Raw genomic sequence first — 18,680 nt, 5'->3', positions numbered from 1 at the left:
TTATGTGTGTTTATATGTATGTGTGTGCTTTTGTTTTTACTGTTCGTGTTTAATCTCTCTCGCTCGCTCTCTCTCTCTCTCTCTCTCTCTCTCTCTCTCTCTGTCTTTCTCTAATTCTCGCTCGCTCGCTCTCTGTCTCGCTCACTCACGTTTCGTTTTGGGGGAAGCGTGGGCGCAACTTCCGTTTCGATTTTTGGGAATTAACTAATACAGGTACATCTACAAATACAAGTGCAAATTGGAGGACATCGTATGCATGTATTTGTATGCGGGACACATAAACAAAATAATTGCTTTTCGTTGTTGTTGCTTAGCTATAAACTTCTGCTCTCTAGCTAATTCTCACTCACAGCATTTTCAGTTTCATTTTTCTTTTTGTTTTTGTTTTTTTTTTTTGCAATGGATTTTCGTGTTTTTAAGCGGCTTTCTTTTCACTCTCTATATATGTGTGAGTGTGTTTGTGTGTGTGTAGGTCTTTGTGAGTTCTGTTTTTGGTGGGTTATATTTATAGAGGTGTTAAGTAACGTTGGTTGACTGTAGTCTAAAATGTAGTCACTAAAATAGTTAACAGCACTAGTTATATTGCTTATGGGTTGGTTGGGTTTGGTTTGGTTTCTCGTTTTGGAGGTTTTATTTATATATTTGTTTATTTGTTTGTTTGTTTCGGGCGCCTTTGTTTGAGGTTATGTTTAACGCCTTCTAATGCCTACTGAGTAAATTATTATTATATTAATACCATATGTTGCTATCATTTATTTAGGCGCTTATCGACTCTCCTTGATCCGAGTCGTAGTCGTATATAGGTTTTTCTGTGTTCTTTTGTACTTTTGATTATAGACGTCGGTTTATCCTCTAGGGGGCTTGGGGCTTGTTACAATATTGTTTGGTTTTAGGATAGGTGGATTCTTGTTGGTGGCGATGATAGGCGGGGCGGGCGAACTGAACTGAAGGATGGTGGGCAGCAGGCGGATAGCACACAGATTTAAGATCGTTATAATATTGGATTTTTTGTATCCTTCTTTTTTTTTTGTATTTTTAGAATATCACAAGGAACGGCTATAATAATGTTGCTCTTTATACGAAGCCACTGGCGAAAATATATGTATGTATATATATCTATATATATATATATATATATGTGTGTGTATATATATGCAATGATTTCTCTAGTTTCTAGTTCTTCCTTCTACTTCTTGTCTCCTGCTACTCAATTAAATATTTGGTCTCGTGGTCTTGTGAAAGTTTAATGAACGCAACGAATTTTTTGCGGCTTGCGGTTCTTATCGGCTTCTTGTGTGAAAAGTTGTGACTCAAGTTAAGGCGTTATGGTGTTACCGTTACATATATATATATAATATATATGTATATATATATATATGTATAGCTGTTGTAGTCCGGGACAGCCGGAGACCGGGGCGTGGCTTGTGCCGGAGAGTTACGTCAAGGCGCGCTGGCGATGCAAGAAGAAACCCAACACAGGTAAATCTATATAATTCCTTGGTTACACAATGTATCTCTAAGTGGTATCCACTCTATAAATAACTTCGTTGGTTGCACAAGCAACACGCGACCATAAATGGAAAGCCGGCAGCAGAGCTGATCTAGCTCCAGTAGCGTTGTCCTTCTCCTTGTCCTTGCTGTAGCTTTAATTAGTGCGTTTAATTTTTGCAGGCTTTTTTGTTGTTGTTGTTGTTGTTGTTTTGTTAATTTTATTTTCGTTTAGTTTTTAGTTTTTTATTCTAGTTTAGGGCTAGTTGGAGTTGCAGTTGAAGTTCGTTGCGGCTTTATAAAAATAAATCCATATTTATATATTTATATATATATTTAGTTGTATTCTATGCAATTTGTATATATTGTATACATATATATATATATATATACATATATTTATAATATATATATATGTATATACAGAGAGGCAACTACTTGGTAGTACTTGTTAGTCGTTAAGTGCGTTTAAATGTTAACGATTAATATTTGATTTTGCTACATGAAGAAGACGCTTGTCCTACAAACTACGAGGTTTCCTTTAGCTATAGCTCTAGTTATTCAGTTTGTTGGTTATATCCATTGACGGCTTGAACAATTCGCATAACGGCAACTACACACGTTCAACGGTTTTATATAAGTGTTATAGATATATATATTTGCGTATATCTAAGTATGTATGTCAATATATAACGTCTCTATATATAATTGTTATGTATTTGTATATATATATATATATATATTTATATATATATTTTTTTATAGCACTTTTCTTGTTGTATATATGTTTTTTATAGTTTATAGCGAGAGGGTTTTATTTATTTCTTTGTTGTATATTTGTAAAAGTAATTTTCTTGTTAATTTTTTTTAATTTCTGCGATTTTTTGTGTTTTTTTCTCTATTTATATATACATATATTTATATACATATATATATATATATATATGTTTGTGTGTGTGTCGATGTGTTTCTGTGTGTGTGTTTTTTCTGTTTAATAATTTGATCAATTTCTTTGTTGCAGGTACATAGGTTTTTTTGGTTAAACTTTGCTTTGTTAGGCGTTTCCGGGGGCGTTGATTAAGTAATGCTGCACTTGACGTTGATTTTATATCATTTACTTTGCTTACGGCTTTATTTCGCTTTTATTGGCCGTTTTTCTTTCTTATTCCTTTTTCTGTTTTTTTTTTTTTATTTGCAAGTCGCTCTATTTGATTATGTAATTATGCTTGGTCTCTTATTGAATATTGAACTGCGTTACACATATAAATATATAAATATATATATATATATAAGTATATATTTATGTATATATATGTATTTCTTTTCCGTTCTTTTCTTTCAGTTGCTGTGACGGTTTCGTAAAAGGACATATGTATGTGCATGCACACACACATACACTAGGCACACACACACACACACGGCACACATTCACAGAAACCGCAACTGAATAAAATTGAGGAAAACGGCACAGAGGAAAAAAAAAGTGCACGTTAAATCAATGCTTCTTTTGACCTCTATTACATTTTCGTCTTCGCCTTCGTCTTTGCTTGCGCTTTCGCTTTTGTCGTCTTCTGCTACCTGAAACTTTTCTTTTCTTTTCTTTCTCTCTTTTCAATGGGCCGTGTTACGGCACAAGTTGGTAGCGTGTTTCCTCGTTTTTCCTCGACACTTATGTATGCAAGTATTTTGAATATTACGATATATTTTCATCAGTATTTTTTTGTCGCGATGTTATCACAATGCTGCTTTTATTAATTGCTTATTTATAACAATAAATTATTTTTTTGTTTTGTGTTTTTTTTTTGTTTGTCTGCGTGGCGCCTCTATTTAATTAGCTCACAGCAGCGTTTCACTTAGTTTGTATGTATGTTTGTAGGCATGTATGTATGTATGTTTCGATTGGAATCACTTTACATAACGGTGCTCTGTTGGCTGAACTGTTACTCGCAGCTGTGCTGTGCGAACACGACACGAACGAACTCAGCGCGACAAGTGAATCCTCGCTGGCCACTGACGTGCGCCGTGCGCCGTGAGCCTGCTAAAATTTCGCTGAAAATCGATAAGGACACACTAGCAAAGTGCCAGCGCAAATGCAAAAGCAAACGGCAAAGTCACACAACACCAGAAAAGCACAACACACCACGCCACACACACAACGAAACACGAGAGCGCAGTTGAGCAGCGAAAGTGCACATGTCCTCAGTGTCCTCAACAGTGGTGGGCCACACTAAAGTGTATACCTCAATGCGATGGATTTTTACTCAAATATATTACGATTTCTACAAGAAATACTTTAAATACTTGAATACTTTTTTTTATTTAATTATTAATTTAGTTTAATATATATTATATATATATATATATTTTTTTTTTGTCAACTGACTTTCATAAATAAATAAAAACATGCAAAAAATATATGAAAGAAAATAAGCATTCAAATAATATTCATGAATAATTAAAAATAGCACATACGTCACGATGTACAAACCGTAGTCATTTCTTGAGGTATGTCGACTGAATTTAGATGACATTAAATAAATAAATAAACAAATCCCATAAAGGGAAGAAAATAAACATGCATCGATTATTAACTGCTAATAATATTCATAAATACTAAATAAAATATTGCACATACGCCATGCTGTGCACGCTTCAGTGATTTCTTCGAGTATGTTGCATAACTGAGCAAAAGTTGAGCCATAACTCATTGTTTGCCACGAGTGTGGACACACTTATAAGCGTCATTTAAGCTGAGGCAGAGAACGAACGCAAGAATGAGAGTGCGAGTGCGCATTTGTTTGGCAAGCTTTGCTTTTACTCAAAAGTCCTTGCGCGCTCCTAGCAACTGTCATCGCCGTCGCCGTCGTCGTCGTTGTCGTCGCTGGCGCCGTCATTATCGTCATTGTGTGACGTTTGCTCGTGCAAAAGCCGAACTATTTTGCCGAGCACAGCACGAGGAGAGCACGAATGAAATTTAGCGGCGCTTGACTTGACTGCCCGCTCTGCCTTTGTGCTTTGCGCTGTGAATGAAAGTTCGAAAGAATCAGCTGGTTGGTGGGCTGTAACATTTTCTCAATTGTGCTCAACGAGCCACCATACCAACACCTTCACCCCCCCATCTCCCTTCCCATGCCTATATAAAACGTGGTGGTTATGGCGGCAACAACGGCAAGTAAACAAATACATGTGCGCATGTTAAGCGCTGGGGCTGTAAGGTCAGAGCAGAGCGTGTCCTTACACTGAGTACGGGCAGTAAACGTACCGCACCGCATACATTTAATACATAATGGCAACAAACAGTATTAAAGCTATGTGTGCGATTTGGGATTTTGTTGCGCTGGCTGCGCTTCTCACATTAAAGTTGCCAAAGAAGTAGGTCCTCGGCGCCTTGAGGGACGGCAACGCCTGACACTGGCCGGCAAACCAGCGACGTGTATTCCCATCGCTATCGCGTGCAACGATACAGATCTCGGCGCCTCGCAGCTTCAGTTCGCCAAGCACCAGCAGCTGGGAGACTGGTATTTGAGCCGTGCGTTGATTGTAGGCATAGTCAGCCTGATGCAACAACTCGTTGCCGCTGCTGCGTATGTAAACATTGAAGTCAGCCACATCCGACAGGGCGGAGACAAACCAACGCATTGTCAGATTGCCAGCCTTATTGCTGCCATCGAACAGAAAACAAAAATTAATAATTATATCTAACTAGATAATTAGTTAATTCGACCTACGTTTGAACCTCGCGAAAGCGAACATCGGTCAGCTGCTCGAAGTCGCTGCCGGCATAAAGCTCCATTTCATCCTCCCTGCAATTGAGATACTCATCATCCACATGCAACAGATACTGCCCCGTTGCCTGAGCCGGTGTCTGACAGATGACGTTGCGCAAATCCTCGCTAGGATTTATCTGCTCCAGCATATAGTGTTTCAGGGGGCGCACATTGCAGCCACAATACAGTGGATTGTTGGAGAGCAGCACTTGACTCCGATTGCGCATGGTGGCCACCAGCGAGGCGGCTATATCCTCCAGACTATTGTTGCGCAGATCTACGTATTTCAACGATTGCGTCTTCACCAGATTGGCGAAGGGCAAATGAAAGATTTGATTATGCGATACATCCAAGCGGCTCAGATTCTTGGGCAGATCGAAAATATGCTCCTCCGACAACAGATTCGTCAGCTCATTGTGCGATATGTCCAGCGATTGGAGCGATGTAAAATTCGATAAGACTCCGCGACGCAATTCGTTGATTTGATTGTGGGAGACGTTCAATTTCCGCAGCTTTTTGGTGCCGAACGTTATATCGTAGGTCAAGACTGGCATCTGATTGTAACTCAAATCCAGATACTTTAGATTATATGGTATATACTGATGGGATGGAAATGTTTTCTTGGTGACAAAACTAATTCGATTATGACTCAAATTGAGTGTCTCCAAACTGAGCAAATCATCTAATACGCCATTTGTTTTATTGTCCAGCTTGGATAGCGTATTGTGCGACAAATCCAAGCTGCGCAACGAAGGCAATCCAATAAATATATCGTTTTGCAACTGATGTATGGCATTCCTCGACAGATTCAGTGTTAGCAGCTGCAATAGTCCCTCAAATGCCCGCTTACTGCAAACCAAAATAAGGGTTTATAATTTGTATATATTGGACTGGAGCTCACTTACCTAATCTCGGCGACTTGATTATCGTACAGATTGAGTTCAAAGAGAACGGGCAGCTTGCCAAATGCACTGCGCTCCAATGTGCTAATGTTGTTGTGCTGCGAATGGAAATGATTTAAATTATACGAGTATTAACCTTCACTCCCTAACTGATCATCTAATTGGTTTTTTTTCATATGAATTTTAAAAAATAGAACAAGAAATGCATTTAGACATTTCAACTTACCTCCAAGTGCAGATATTGCAGCGTTGACATCACAGCGATCGCCTCGAATGGTGGCCGGCTGATGGAGTTGCCCTGCAGCATTAGTCGCTGTACGACCAACAGACCCGTAAAGCTCTGTGAATCCAAGCTGTCGCCAATTTGATTATAGGCCAAGTCCAAATATATAAGTGAGTTCATAACGGGCCAAGTGCCGGCTGGTATGGATGATATATTGTTGTGGCTCAAATAGAGCTCATTCAACGAAATGGGCAGTTGAAACAGTTTCTCGATGCGATTGTTATTTAGATACAATTGCCGCATGCTCGTCAGTTTGGCCAGCGATCCACGCACAATGTTAACAAGCTGATTATAGCTAAGATCCATCTCCAGCAGCGTTGGTAATGTGCCAAATGTCGACGATTTGATCTCCTGCATGCTGTTGTGACTCAAATCAATGTTGCGCAGCGAAAAGAGTGTCTGAAATACCCCGTTGAATATGAAGGAAATGTTGTTAAACGACACATCGATCGTGTGCAGTTCGTAAAGTTTTGGAAAACAATTCTTGGGTATTTCAGTGATGTTGTTGTGCGAGGCATTCAACACCCGCAGCCCAGACATATTCTGTATGGGAATCTGGAAAGCACAAGCTGTTAGTTTTTCATATAAATTTCAAGGATTTTATCTTAATTACATGCGCCAGATTTGTCAGCAAATTGTAGCTTAGCTGGAAAGTGGAGGCAAATGTTGTCTCGTCGAAGCTGCGACGTGAAAAGTTCACCAGTCGATTGTGGGACAAATCGAGCGTCGTTATATTCACACAGTTCTCAAAGGCCGCCGTTTCTATTAACTCCAGGGCGTTGTGAGAGACATTAATTACCGATTGGTAAATATCCTTAAACGAGTTCTTCTCAATCTTCGTGATATTGTTCTCCGCCAAATCCAATAGCTGCCAAAGAGCAAGAATTACTACACAAATAATATAATTTAAAATATACTTTCACTTACCTCCACATAGTTCATTTGGGTAAACATTTGATATTCGATCTTCTTCAGTTTGTTCCTCGCCAAGTCAATGGTTCCAATGCGAGCCACCGAGCCAAAGGTGCCACGACCAATATCGCTGATTACATTGTCGCTCAGAAAGAGGCGGCGCAAAAAACGCATACCACGAAAACTATTCGCATCCAGTTTGGCAATGTTATTGTGGGACAGATTGAGCACCTTGAGCACCGAGTTCCTGGCAAAGGTGCCACGACTCAGCTCATTTAGGGCATTGTGCGATACATTGCACCAGCCCAACTTGGTCAGATCTGAAATGTGTTGTGCCTCCAATTTCTTGATACTGTTGTGACTTATATCAAGGGACTCCAGTTCGCGCAGATTCTTGAATTGATTCCGCTTGAGATTCTCCAGTTGATTGCCATGCAAATCCAGAGTTTTTAACTTTCGCAGCGGCTGAAATGTCTCCACCGGCAAGTCACTCAAAAGTCCATTTGAGAGACGCATGATTTCCAGCCTGTTGCTAATCTCTTGACCAACAAACAGATCTTTGGGCAGTTGTTCAAACGCATGACCATCAATCACCAATTGCCGGGCTTTGCCCAAAATCTATGGAACATGGAATTTATATAATAATTATAACACTTACTCTTATTATAGACAAGAGACACTTACACCGAAAGCCAGTTGGCCAACTTGACTTAGATTCGTGCGCAGCAAATTAAGCTGTTCCAATGTATTGTTGACGCCATAAAACACGTAATCTTCTATGGTGGCAATCGGAGTCTCCTCAATCGTCAGCACACGCGCCTTGATATGGGCGAAAAGCGGTCCAAAAAGCCGTACTAAAATTCACAAAAATAATTATCAGTCAACTTTCACAAGAAATGTTTTCAAAGACATATTTATATTTGTAGAATGAAAATGAACGAAATAATATTAACACCATTTTTATAATTATGCAAATTATAAATAAATAAACGATTTCTATTAAGTGCGTAAGTGTTAATATTATTTTTCTTGGCTACTTTTGTCATTTGTCCATCAAATTTATATATAAATATTAATACATATTCAAAATAATTTAAGGAGTAGTATCAACTTTAATTTATAGGAAAAATACTAAGAAATATACATATGTGAAAAAATTACAAAAACTAATGGTTAGTTTTTTTTTCATACGTTAGAAAATAATAAATAAATAGAAATGGTAAGCAAAACAAACGAACCAAAGTGTCCCTTGTAGATGGTCAGCTCCTCCACGGGCATTTCGAGGGAGGCCAAATTCTTCAGGGCCACCGAAAGTGTTGCCAAATTTGTGTTTTCGCAGCGCACAAAAAGTCCATTATCGCTGCCATTAACACACAAGCAGGGATATAAGATTTGTGCTCTGTATGGACAAATAAAGCAATTAAGTTTAATTAATTAAAATATATTTAAGCAACTCACTTCTTGGGACATTTGAATTCTGGTTCGCCATAAACGTATTCGGCGCTGACCAAAGCGAACAACGGCAGCAATAAAAGCAAAATTGCGGGCAGTCTTAGCTGAATCATGATTCCGCTTTAAAACTTGTTAATTTGTTTATAAGTATATTATTTGGTTGTGTGTAGTTGTGTCGTCATCGATTCCAGCTGGCCATGGTTAAAGCCAAGTTCGTTTCTTCAGTCTATTGTTATGCAAAGCAAATAGTTCAAATTTCTACAACTGGTCACCTGTCACAATAGCGGATTACGTTCTCAAAAAGAGAAAAGAATAAAAAATATTATTGTTATAGGCACGAGCTAATATTATTGGTCATTAAGATTTGTCTTTTCTCACTTTTACTTTTCAAGTTGCGCTTGCGCAACAGGTTCCGCTTCTCTTTGTTTCTGCTTCGCAACTGGCCATCAGCTTCAGCTGCGATTTTGATTTGTTTTCGACAGAGACCTGTTGCCAATTCGGGCAACTGAACATTTTGCAAAAATAATTTCTAAAATTTAAATCAAATGTAAAAGACTCCGTAAAGGATATATTTAATTAATTTTCACGATAAATAAATCACTTTATAAGGCGCCACCTTATTTTAAGCAAGTTGGCAGCGCTGTACATTTCATGATGTTAGCGAGAGTCTATCGATATACCAAATATGCAACTCTACTCAGTCGGCGACAGCGGTGCAAAAGCAAAATCAAAGCGCTAAATAAAAAATTTCTGGCCGGTTATTAAGCATTTTGTGCATATTTGAAACCGAAAACGTAAGTACCCATCTCTAATAAGCCATAATGATATTTATATTATTTAAAAAGTGAGTAAAAATTAGGCTTTTGTAATTCGAAGAAAGTGGACATTGTTCACGTTTTGTTCTTCGACGACAGGGAGAAATACTGACTTCGCCCGATTCAGCCGCCATCGAGCAAATAGCCAATCGCATCACTCGCTACTCACACATACACACAATCGAACTGAAAATTCGTGTACATACACGTCTGTTTACATGTGTATATGTGCCCAGGGAGAACGCGAGTTATTTGCTTGCCACCCGTTTTATTGGCGGCAAAAAAAAAGTGCGTAATTCTAATTCGACTAATTACAAACATTTCGTTGTGAATCAACCAGGTCTTTAGCCGCATAAAATGAGCTACGCCGCAGACGTACTAAATGCTGCCCATCTGGAGCTACATGGCGGCGGCGACGCCGAGCTGCGTCGCCCCTTTGACCCAACGGCCCACGATTTGGATGCATCTTTCCGCCTGACACGTTTCGCCGATCTGAAGGGCCGCGGCTGCAAGGTACCGCAGGAGGTGCTTTCAAAGCTTGTGTCGGCTCTGCAGCAGGACTACTCTGCTCAGGATCAGGAGCCGCAGTTCCTCAACGTTGCCATTCCACGCATTGGCATTGGACTCGATTGTGCCGTAATTCCGCTTCGCCACGGCGGACTGTGTCTCGTTCAGACGACGGACTTCTTCTATCCGATTGTCGACGATCCTTATATGATGGGCAAAATTGCCTGCGCCAATGTGCTGAGCGATCTGTACGCCATGGGCGTAACCGATTGCGATAATATGCTGATGCTGCTCGCTGTCAGCACCAAGATGACGGAGAAGGAGCGTGACGTTGTCATTCCGCTGATAATGCGCGGCTTCAAGGACTCCGCGCTGGAGGCGGGCACCACGGTGACCGGCGGACAGAGCGTCGTCAATCCTTGGTGCACCATTGGCGGCGTTGCCTCCACCATTTGTCAGCCAAATGAGTACATTGTGCCCGATAATGCGGTTGTTGGGGATGTTTTGGTGCTGACAAAACCACTGGGCACACAGGTGGCAGTGAATGCACATCAGTGGATCGATCAGCCTGAACGCTGGAATCGCATCAAGCTGGTCGTCTCCGAGGAGGATGTGCGCAAGGCCTATCATCGAGCCATGAACTCCATGTCACGTCTCAATCGAATCGCCGCCCGGCTCATGCACAAGTACAATGCACATGGGGCCACCGATATAACCGGCTTTGGTCTGCTGGGACATGCCCAAACCCTGGCCGCTCACCAGAAGAAGGATGTCTCCTTTGTCATTCACAATTTGCCAGTGATTGCGAAAATGGCCGCGGTGGCAAAGGCCTGTGGTAATATGTTCCAGCTGCTGCAGGGTCATTCGGCGGAGACTTCCGGAGGATTGCTCATCTGCCTGCCCAGGGAACAGGCGGCTGCCTACTGCAAAGACATTGAGAAGCAGGAGGGCTATCAGGCCTGGATTATTGGCATTGTGGAGAAGGGCAATAAGACTGCCCGCATCATTGACAAACCGCGCGTCATCGAGGTCCCCGCCAAGGATTAGCTGCTGATTTTCTTTCTTTTTTCCTTAAATACAGTAATCATTTTTGAACTGCATTTCATGCTCTCAGTTTGTAAAGCGATTCATTGAGTGAACTTTCTCACTTGATGCTTGATTTGAATTCACTAAAATTTTCTAATCTTTTATATAAAAACAACAACAACAAAACACCCCTGGACACCGCTAAGAATAACACGAATAAATAAAAGAACACTTGACTTTTGTCTCGATTAAATACAAAACAACAGACGCGTTCTATAAACAATTTAGCCGCCCAAAAAAAAAAAAGCTTTCAACGCAAAAAAAGAATAAAAGAGCTTTGCGTGTTGGGAGAGTTGAGCACAGATCGTCGTCAATGGATGCTCAACGAACGATTGAGTTGAGTTGAGGTTAACTATTTGACACTGACACGGCGGGAGCATGACGTCACAATTTTAAATTGTTTGCCTGCGAACTTCGGTCAGTATTAATTGCTCTTATTTAATGAGCGTGACTAGATAATATAAATAGAAGTAGAGCTCTTTCATTTGTAAGCAGTTCTGGATAAGTAAGTTTAATTACAAATTCAAATATAATTCACTAAATTATATTTCCCAAATAAGTTGAGTTCTCCTTAAAGCTTAAACTTTAAAGTTGAAAGCTAAGCAATTTTACAAAGCATTGTTAACTGTCTCGTAAATAAATTTATTTTTATAATAAAATTACGAATACCCATAAGCAAATAAAATATATAATAAAAAAATAAATAAAATGCAAAATTGTAAGCAACTATTAATTTTCAAATGGTATGTAAAAGCTCGAAGCTCTGACGTGATGCTCAGAGAGTGAGAGAACGAGGGAGAGAGAGAGACACGTAACCTGTTACACTGTGTATATAAGTCAACTGGGGGTCCGATCTGTTTCGAACGCGCTCTCCTCGTAGCAAGTGCAAATTTGAAGCCCCAGTACTGCACAAACCAGCGACGCGAGTACGCGTATTGGACGCAAAGCTGTTTCGTTAACCGTTACGTTTCTGTAGTAGACATTCACGAATACACACTAACACAATTTAAAAAGAAAAAATAATACACACCTATACAAACGAATTTTCTAAGACTAACGCGCCCGCGCATCGAGCAAATTTTCATTTTGGCTGAACACTGAATACCCGCCGCGAGCCAGCAAAAGCAATAACTACAAAATAAAAACTACAACAGCAACAACAACAACGAGACAAAAGTCTGCACCAATCATTTTTTGGTTTTGGAAAAGTGCACAGTGAGTGCTGCTAATGAATGATACTATGAATGCATGAATGTATTGCGTATGAGTGTGTGTGGGTGAGTGTGTGTGTATCTATGGAATCTACAGCTAGCTATCTCTTTGAACTGGCGAACAAGCTTAAAAAGGAAGAAAAAAAACAAAATGATGACGGCGACACAAAACGCACATTAGAAACGAGTTTTACTTTTTCCATACTTATTCGCTTTTGAGCTTCGTAGCTGTATCTATTGTAATTGCGTGTGTGTGTGTGTGCATGTGTGTGCGCAGCAAAGAGAAATTCAAATAGGTGTTCAATACAGAGGAAGAATACCAATTGGAATTGCATCCGTATCCTCCCTATTTATATATTGCTATTGCGGATGATTCATTAGCGGAGCGCACTCGATTCAATATTTTTTTTTCAAATCAAGAGCAACAAAAACAGTATTCGAAATGAAAGCCAAAAAGAACAGTGGCAGTGAACTATTTATAGAATTATTTGTTTTCATACACACACACACATATATATATATATATATATATATAGTATGTACATGCACGAGCAACACAATAAAATTGTACAGTTAAAGGCGAAAGAGTGGGCAATGAAGGCGCCGCAAACAACGCATTCATTTTCTCAATCGTAAATTTGACCAAGACAAAAAATAAATTTAAAAAAAAAAGCTGATGAAGAAATCAAGAGCAAAATTTGTAGATTTTTCTTAATTTGAATTAGCCGAGCTCAAACGGCTGCTTTTGCTTGTTTATACTAAATATGCACAAATACGTTTTTTTTGTGCTTGACTCGATTGAACTGCTGATTGACGCTGCTGCTGCGTAGGTGGCAGAGGAGGCAATAATAACATCACCAACAGCGTCGCCACACGCAAATTGGCAACCCAACACACATACACACTTAGTCGCTAGAACTTAGGTATGTATGTATGTGTGTGTGTGTGTTCTACGCCTTTTTTCGCCTACGTTTTCAATTTGATTTTCGGAAATTTGAACAACAAAACAACAACACCTTCGCTTTGGGACTTTTCGTCTGTTTCAAACTTGTTGTTCGTTTGCTATTTTGTTTATTTTATGTGTTCGCTTACGTATTGTATGTATACACGCTCGTATGTAGATCTTGGCTGCTGGCGTTTTGCGAACGTTCCACCCGCCCCTGCACCTCTATTGGCACGCCCACTCCACTAGCAGTGACATGTACCCACTTTTATTTTTTGTCTCTCGTTCCGATTATATGAGATCATTTTGAATTTGTACAATCAAACACATGCAAAAACAAACACACGCATCTCTCTCTCTCTCTGTCTCTGTCTCTATCGCTCTCTCTCTCTCTCTCTCTGTGCGACCTGTTTGTTATTGCTTTGAGTAAGAAACCAAAAAAAAAAAAAAAAAAACAGATTTTAAATAAAAAACTTGTGCCTCAAAGCGCCACTGAAAAAAAACGTGCTGTCTGCGATCAGGCGTCAATTAGATTTAGTCTTTTATTAATATTATGATGTATTTACTACAAGTTTTTCCTTTTTTTCTTGCTTTTTTTTGCTTACGTGAGCTTCTTAATTAGCTAAACTCTTGACCATATGGTGTGGGATCATGTGGCACATTTTCAGCCCAAGGAAACTGCTTCTAATTTGATTTCGTTTGATTTGATTTGTCGTCGTAGGCATTGAGATTTATTATTATAATGGGCACATGCATTTTTGTGGCTGGGCAGTTCAAATAATTCATATACAAAAATGTATATATTTTTGGTATTGTTGGGTTTTACCCAACGGCAAATGTTGAACCAATTTTGCAATTAAATGCGCCCAGAAATTATATATAATTTTGAAAACAATTTTTTTTTATTATTATGAAAAGCATGAATACTAAACTTTATTTGTATTTATTTATTTTTATTTTAATTATTTGTTTTTTTTTTCTCTGTGTCGACTGTTATTTGTCGACATTAAATTCCACTTGAATGTTTGTTTATGACTCTGATGACATCATACCAATCATCCTTGTGTTTTCTGTATGAATCTTATGCATTTGTTAGTTTCTCTCTGTCTCATTCATTGAAATCTCCCTCAAGGTTATCGCTAAATCACAAAAATAAAAAAAAATCTCATCATCAGCTCGACAGCCAGACATATTTTGGCTACGTATACTATACAGGTTTGTGTCTGATTGTGTTGCATCCGACGAAAAACGTGCTAAGGACACGCTAAAAAGTGAAAACCAGTTTGACATTGAATTTTGCAGGAGCTTATATGCATATCTTATGTGTGTGTGTGTGTGTGTGACTCTGTGTGTACTGTGTCAGTTCTGAAAACCAATGCCATTATCTGTCTTTTTGTTTTGTTGTTTCGTATCCAAAATTGGATACAAACTTTGTTTTCTTAGTATTTTTGGCACCTTTTTGCTGAAAGTAAGATTGCCAAAAAAGATTTTATTTTTTCGAAATTAAAGGTTTGAAAAGTATTTTCTCTAAAGTGTTATTAGTATTTTCCGAAGACATGTTTTGAAAAGTATATTCTCTATTATTAGTTTTTTCACAAAAAAAGTGTATGTTTCACCAATTGATATATTAAGAAATTACCTCATTCTTCAACAATTTTTATATAATCAGCCTACTAATTATTGTTTTATATTGTAATTACTATTATTTGTATACTTCTACTGGGATCTCAACTTTAAGTTTGCAAATGTATATTATCTAATATGTTATTAGGTTTTTTCTCAAGAAAAGTGTGTTTTACCATTTTTAATCAATTTAGTAATTATTGAAATTACTATTATAATTCTATTGGGTATCTCTTAGTCTTCTTAGTATTTTCCACTTTGTCCAATTTTTTCTTTCTCATTTTATGTCGCTGGTTGGCACTTAATCTGTTCAAGTGATGATCATTCTAAATGACTTAAGCTCCATTATCGCGGCAAAAATATCACCTTAAAAGCTGTTCTAGAAACGAGGCACCATTTTTGAACATATTGAACACATTTCGTGGGTGTTGAGTTGTATATTTGTATATACAATCAAATGTTTGGAATTCTTATGAACTGCGAATCAACCTGTCAGTACGAAGCCGTTTACGTTGACTTTTACACCCACATCCAAAAGAATTTATTTACATATGAACATATATGACTAAGGAGAACTTACTCATACATAAGCATTTAACGATATTTCTGAATGATCTCGCTTGATGTCATTTTGCAGCAGAAAACAATAATTGAACAAAATGCAGTACTCGAGCAGCTCGGAAAATTACTCATCCTCTTTGAGAGATACACCCTCGAAATGGAACGGACGTGTAAGTATATATATATATATCAAATATTTGCAGTTATGCTCTTACCACGCATATATATTTTACACACACAGAACGACAAGAATTATGCGTACAAGAAATCATCGTATCAATATTCAAGCTCGGGCGATAATAATGTATCCTATCAGGGCAAGCCTCCGGGCGGCGATCAGAACATCGATCAGTTGGACGCGTTGCTCGAGGATCTAAAGCATGAGCGTCAGATTACCAACAGAGAACGCGAAACATTGCCAACTGGCTCTAGCTATAGAACACTGTAAGTCGTTAAACGATGCATCATAACTAAATTAAGTATAAATTTAAACACCCATAAACTGTTTTTTTTAGAAACAATATAGTTTTAGTCATAATTAGATTAATAGATTAATACTGAATTGAAACTTGAAAATAGGTTTGTGGTTTGAGATGCGTATTCAGTTTTATACATTTAATTTTAATTTTAGTTAACATTTGCTATTCTCATCCATAGGGAACGTACTGATCCGTCCGGAAGTGTCACGAAGACAACGCGCGTAATCAAGACGACACAGCATTCAGGTGGACAGCAGCCCCTTATCGACGATGTGGAGACCTTTAGTCCCAGGGACTATAGCACACTGCAATCTTCGGCCAAGTACTCCAACTTTCAGGACAGCTTAAAGCATGACGAGTACCTGGTCAAGGATAAACCCTACACGCTGGGTAAGTCTTTTGATACAGATTTGTCTATGCCAACAAGTCATAACAACTCCTTTTCTCCTTTGACAGCTCACTCGCCGGGCGGCGGTGGTCAGTATTCGAGTAAGTCTAAAATCTACGAGAGCAATCGTACGATCAACAACAATGTGGAAGTGGTGCCCAGCGTGAATACCACAGAGACGGTCAATATTGACAGGGAGTTGCAGGATATTGCTTTGGGCGATGGAATATTGCCTTCACCGGGCACCAAGGTGACCACAACTGTGCGCACCTACACCTATGAGATACCATCGACTGGTCCCGGCAGCGCCACCAGCACCATCAATCGCAGCAGCATCAACAACAACACGCTGAACAGCAGCTACAAACACCACGAGACAATCAACTCGAATCAGAACTACACGACACAATTGTCGCCATCGCATGTGCCCCAAACGGTTGTCTACAACACGGAGAGCTACTCCACGCTGAACAAGCCCCATGATCGCCCGCTGGTCAGCAATAAATCGTACGAGATTCGTGAGCATAAGGAGACAACCACACGCGGATTGAGTCCACAGCCACGTCAGTTGCCGCTGGGACCCGCTACCAGTCCCAATGCTGGGCCGCCCAACACCAACCGTACTGTCATCTACAACATACACAAGACAGACAATACGATCAACGAGCAGCGTTATCCGCATAGTCCGGCCCATAGTCCCAACTATGGATCGCCACATAGTCCCGCACAGTTACAGCCGCATCTGCCTCCGGGCGGTGGCACCAATCGCTATTATTTCAAGGAGACCGAAACTTCGAACACGGTCAACACCATACATGGTCCGCCCAACGGCGGTGGTCCCTATCCTCCTGTGGATATGGCGCCAATCAAGCAGCTGCCGATCACAAATTATCCACAGCCCCAGAATGGCAATGGTTATCCGCCGAATAACACAACCTATTCGTATAAATACTCATCCACAACGAATACAAACAATCGTCGTGGACCTGGTCCCGACTATGGATCACCGTTACCCTTCCCCGTCGACGGTGTCGAATATCCCGTTGGCAATGGCAATCCGCCACAGCGTGTGGACGATCTAATGCAGTCCTTCGGCACTGTAAGTACAAACCATCCAAAGTCGACTTCGACTATTTACTAATCAGCTGCTTCTACCGCTTCTGCCCTTAGACGGATCACGTGGATCGTGTGGATATTGAGACACCAGTGCGCAAGCGTGAGATTGAGACAGCAGTCGCATCGCCACAGCAGCAGCATGTGCCCTCCGTTAACAAGGCTGGCAAGGAGGTATACTATCCGCCTGGCCACGAAACCATTATCAATAGGCGCGAGGAGATGCATGCTGGTTCCGCGGGAGGCGTAAGTTTCTAAATACCATGTATCACCTATATAGATAGTGAAAATACTTCTTGTTTACAATATGTAGGGTCGCTGGGCCAAGGGATCGGGCATGTACGAGTACGAGTCCGGTTCGAAATCAAAGACGAAAAGCAAGTCTGGTGCGGCTGTGGTGCCCCTTTGTTTGCCCCTCTGCTGTGCCATGCCCTGCTCTATAATGTAATTGAATGGAGTTTGCATCGCATCGCATCGCATCGGATCGGATCGCATCGACTACACTTGTATATAGGATTCTAATATTGCCGTTAGGTCTAACGCTAATTCCTGCCCCTATCGTACAGCTTGTCGTTGATTGATATTCATATAATTTCTGTTAACCTAACCAATTTTTCGGTTCGCTTCTTATATGGATGCTCTAATTGTTGTAATTTGTTGACCAAATTGATTTAACTATTATATTATCTCGCGTATATATGTATATATATTTCACACCAAGGCATTGCCTGGATTTTGTTGGATTTCGTTTTGGTTTACCCCAAACAAGTTTTGCTCCAAATTATTTGCTCACGCTCCAAAAACAAAAAGAAAAAAAAAAAGAAACTGATACAACAAAGCATTTATAATACAACGTGACCAGTGAAAAAGCCGCGCAGTTCTCCAAAGTTCTGCATATGTTTAAGTTTTATTTTCAAAGCCAATTGTTTTAACTGTATTTTGCATACCAAACTAATAAATGAGCCACGGAATCTAATTCCCCACTCGCCATAATTATATACTTGTGTGTTTTCCCCACTCCCGCCCGCCCCGCCGCCGCCCCGCCCTCCTCTTCCTCGAATATTGTCTACTAATCAGCGGCCATTTGGCTGCCCAAAAAGTAAATGTAACCCAGACTTAAAATGGTAACATAGTCGTTACAAAGCCATAA

At 39.7% G+C, this 18,680-nt stretch overlaps 3 protein-coding genes across 3 annotated transcripts; 2 read left to right on the top strand and 1 right to left on the bottom strand.

Moving 5' to 3' along the window:
- Positions 1-4,724: 4,724 nt before the first annotated feature.
- On the bottom strand, positions 4,725-9,263 carry LOC6559792 (chaoptin). The gene is made up of 10 exons (XM_001987174.2): positions 9,183-9,263; positions 8,811-9,099; positions 8,591-8,751; positions 8,037-8,206; positions 7,368-7,970; positions 7,054-7,308; positions 6,384-6,995; positions 6,161-6,255; positions 5,217-6,104; positions 4,725-5,149 (listed from the first exon to the last, which is right to left on the bottom strand). The coding sequence occupies exons 2-10, from the start codon at positions 8,915-8,917 to the stop codon at positions 4,765-4,767; spliced, it is 3,276 nt and encodes a 1,091-aa protein (XP_001987210.1). The 5' UTR covers positions 8,918-9,099; positions 9,183-9,263; the 3' UTR covers positions 4,725-4,764.
- Positions 9,264-9,485: 222 nt separating this feature from the next.
- LOC6559791 (inactive selenide, water dikinase-like protein) lies at positions 9,486-11,388 on the top strand. Its single transcript, XM_001987173.3, has 2 exons — positions 9,486-9,598; positions 9,960-11,388. Exon 2 carries the CDS (start codon positions 9,977-9,979, stop codon positions 11,171-11,173), a length of 1,197 nt encoding a protein of 398 aa, XP_001987209.1. The 5' UTR covers positions 9,486-9,598; positions 9,960-9,976; the 3' UTR covers positions 11,174-11,388.
- A 686-nt stretch (positions 11,389-12,074) lies between these two features.
- On the top strand, positions 12,075-18,506 carry LOC6559790. The gene is made up of 7 exons (XM_032733948.2): positions 12,075-12,427; positions 15,627-15,720; positions 15,792-15,994; positions 16,208-16,419; positions 16,486-17,516; positions 17,588-17,776; positions 17,844-18,506. The coding sequence occupies exons 2-7, from the start codon at positions 15,649-15,651 to the stop codon at positions 17,976-17,978; spliced, it is 1,842 nt and encodes a 613-aa protein (XP_032589839.1). The 5' UTR covers positions 12,075-12,427; positions 15,627-15,648; the 3' UTR covers positions 17,979-18,506.
- The last annotated feature ends 174 nt before the right edge of the window (positions 18,507-18,680 follow it).

The sequence above is a fragment of the Drosophila grimshawi genome, unplaced genomic scaffold (assembly GCF_018153295.1).
Source record: "Drosophila grimshawi isolate 15287-2541.00 unplaced genomic scaffold, ASM1815329v1 contig_1369, whole genome shotgun sequence".
NCBI lineage: Eukaryota > Metazoa > Arthropoda > Insecta > Diptera > Drosophilidae > Drosophila > Drosophila grimshawi.
The sequence above is the reverse complement of the archived record's forward strand: the minus strand, read 5'-3'. Positions and strand labels throughout refer to the sequence as shown.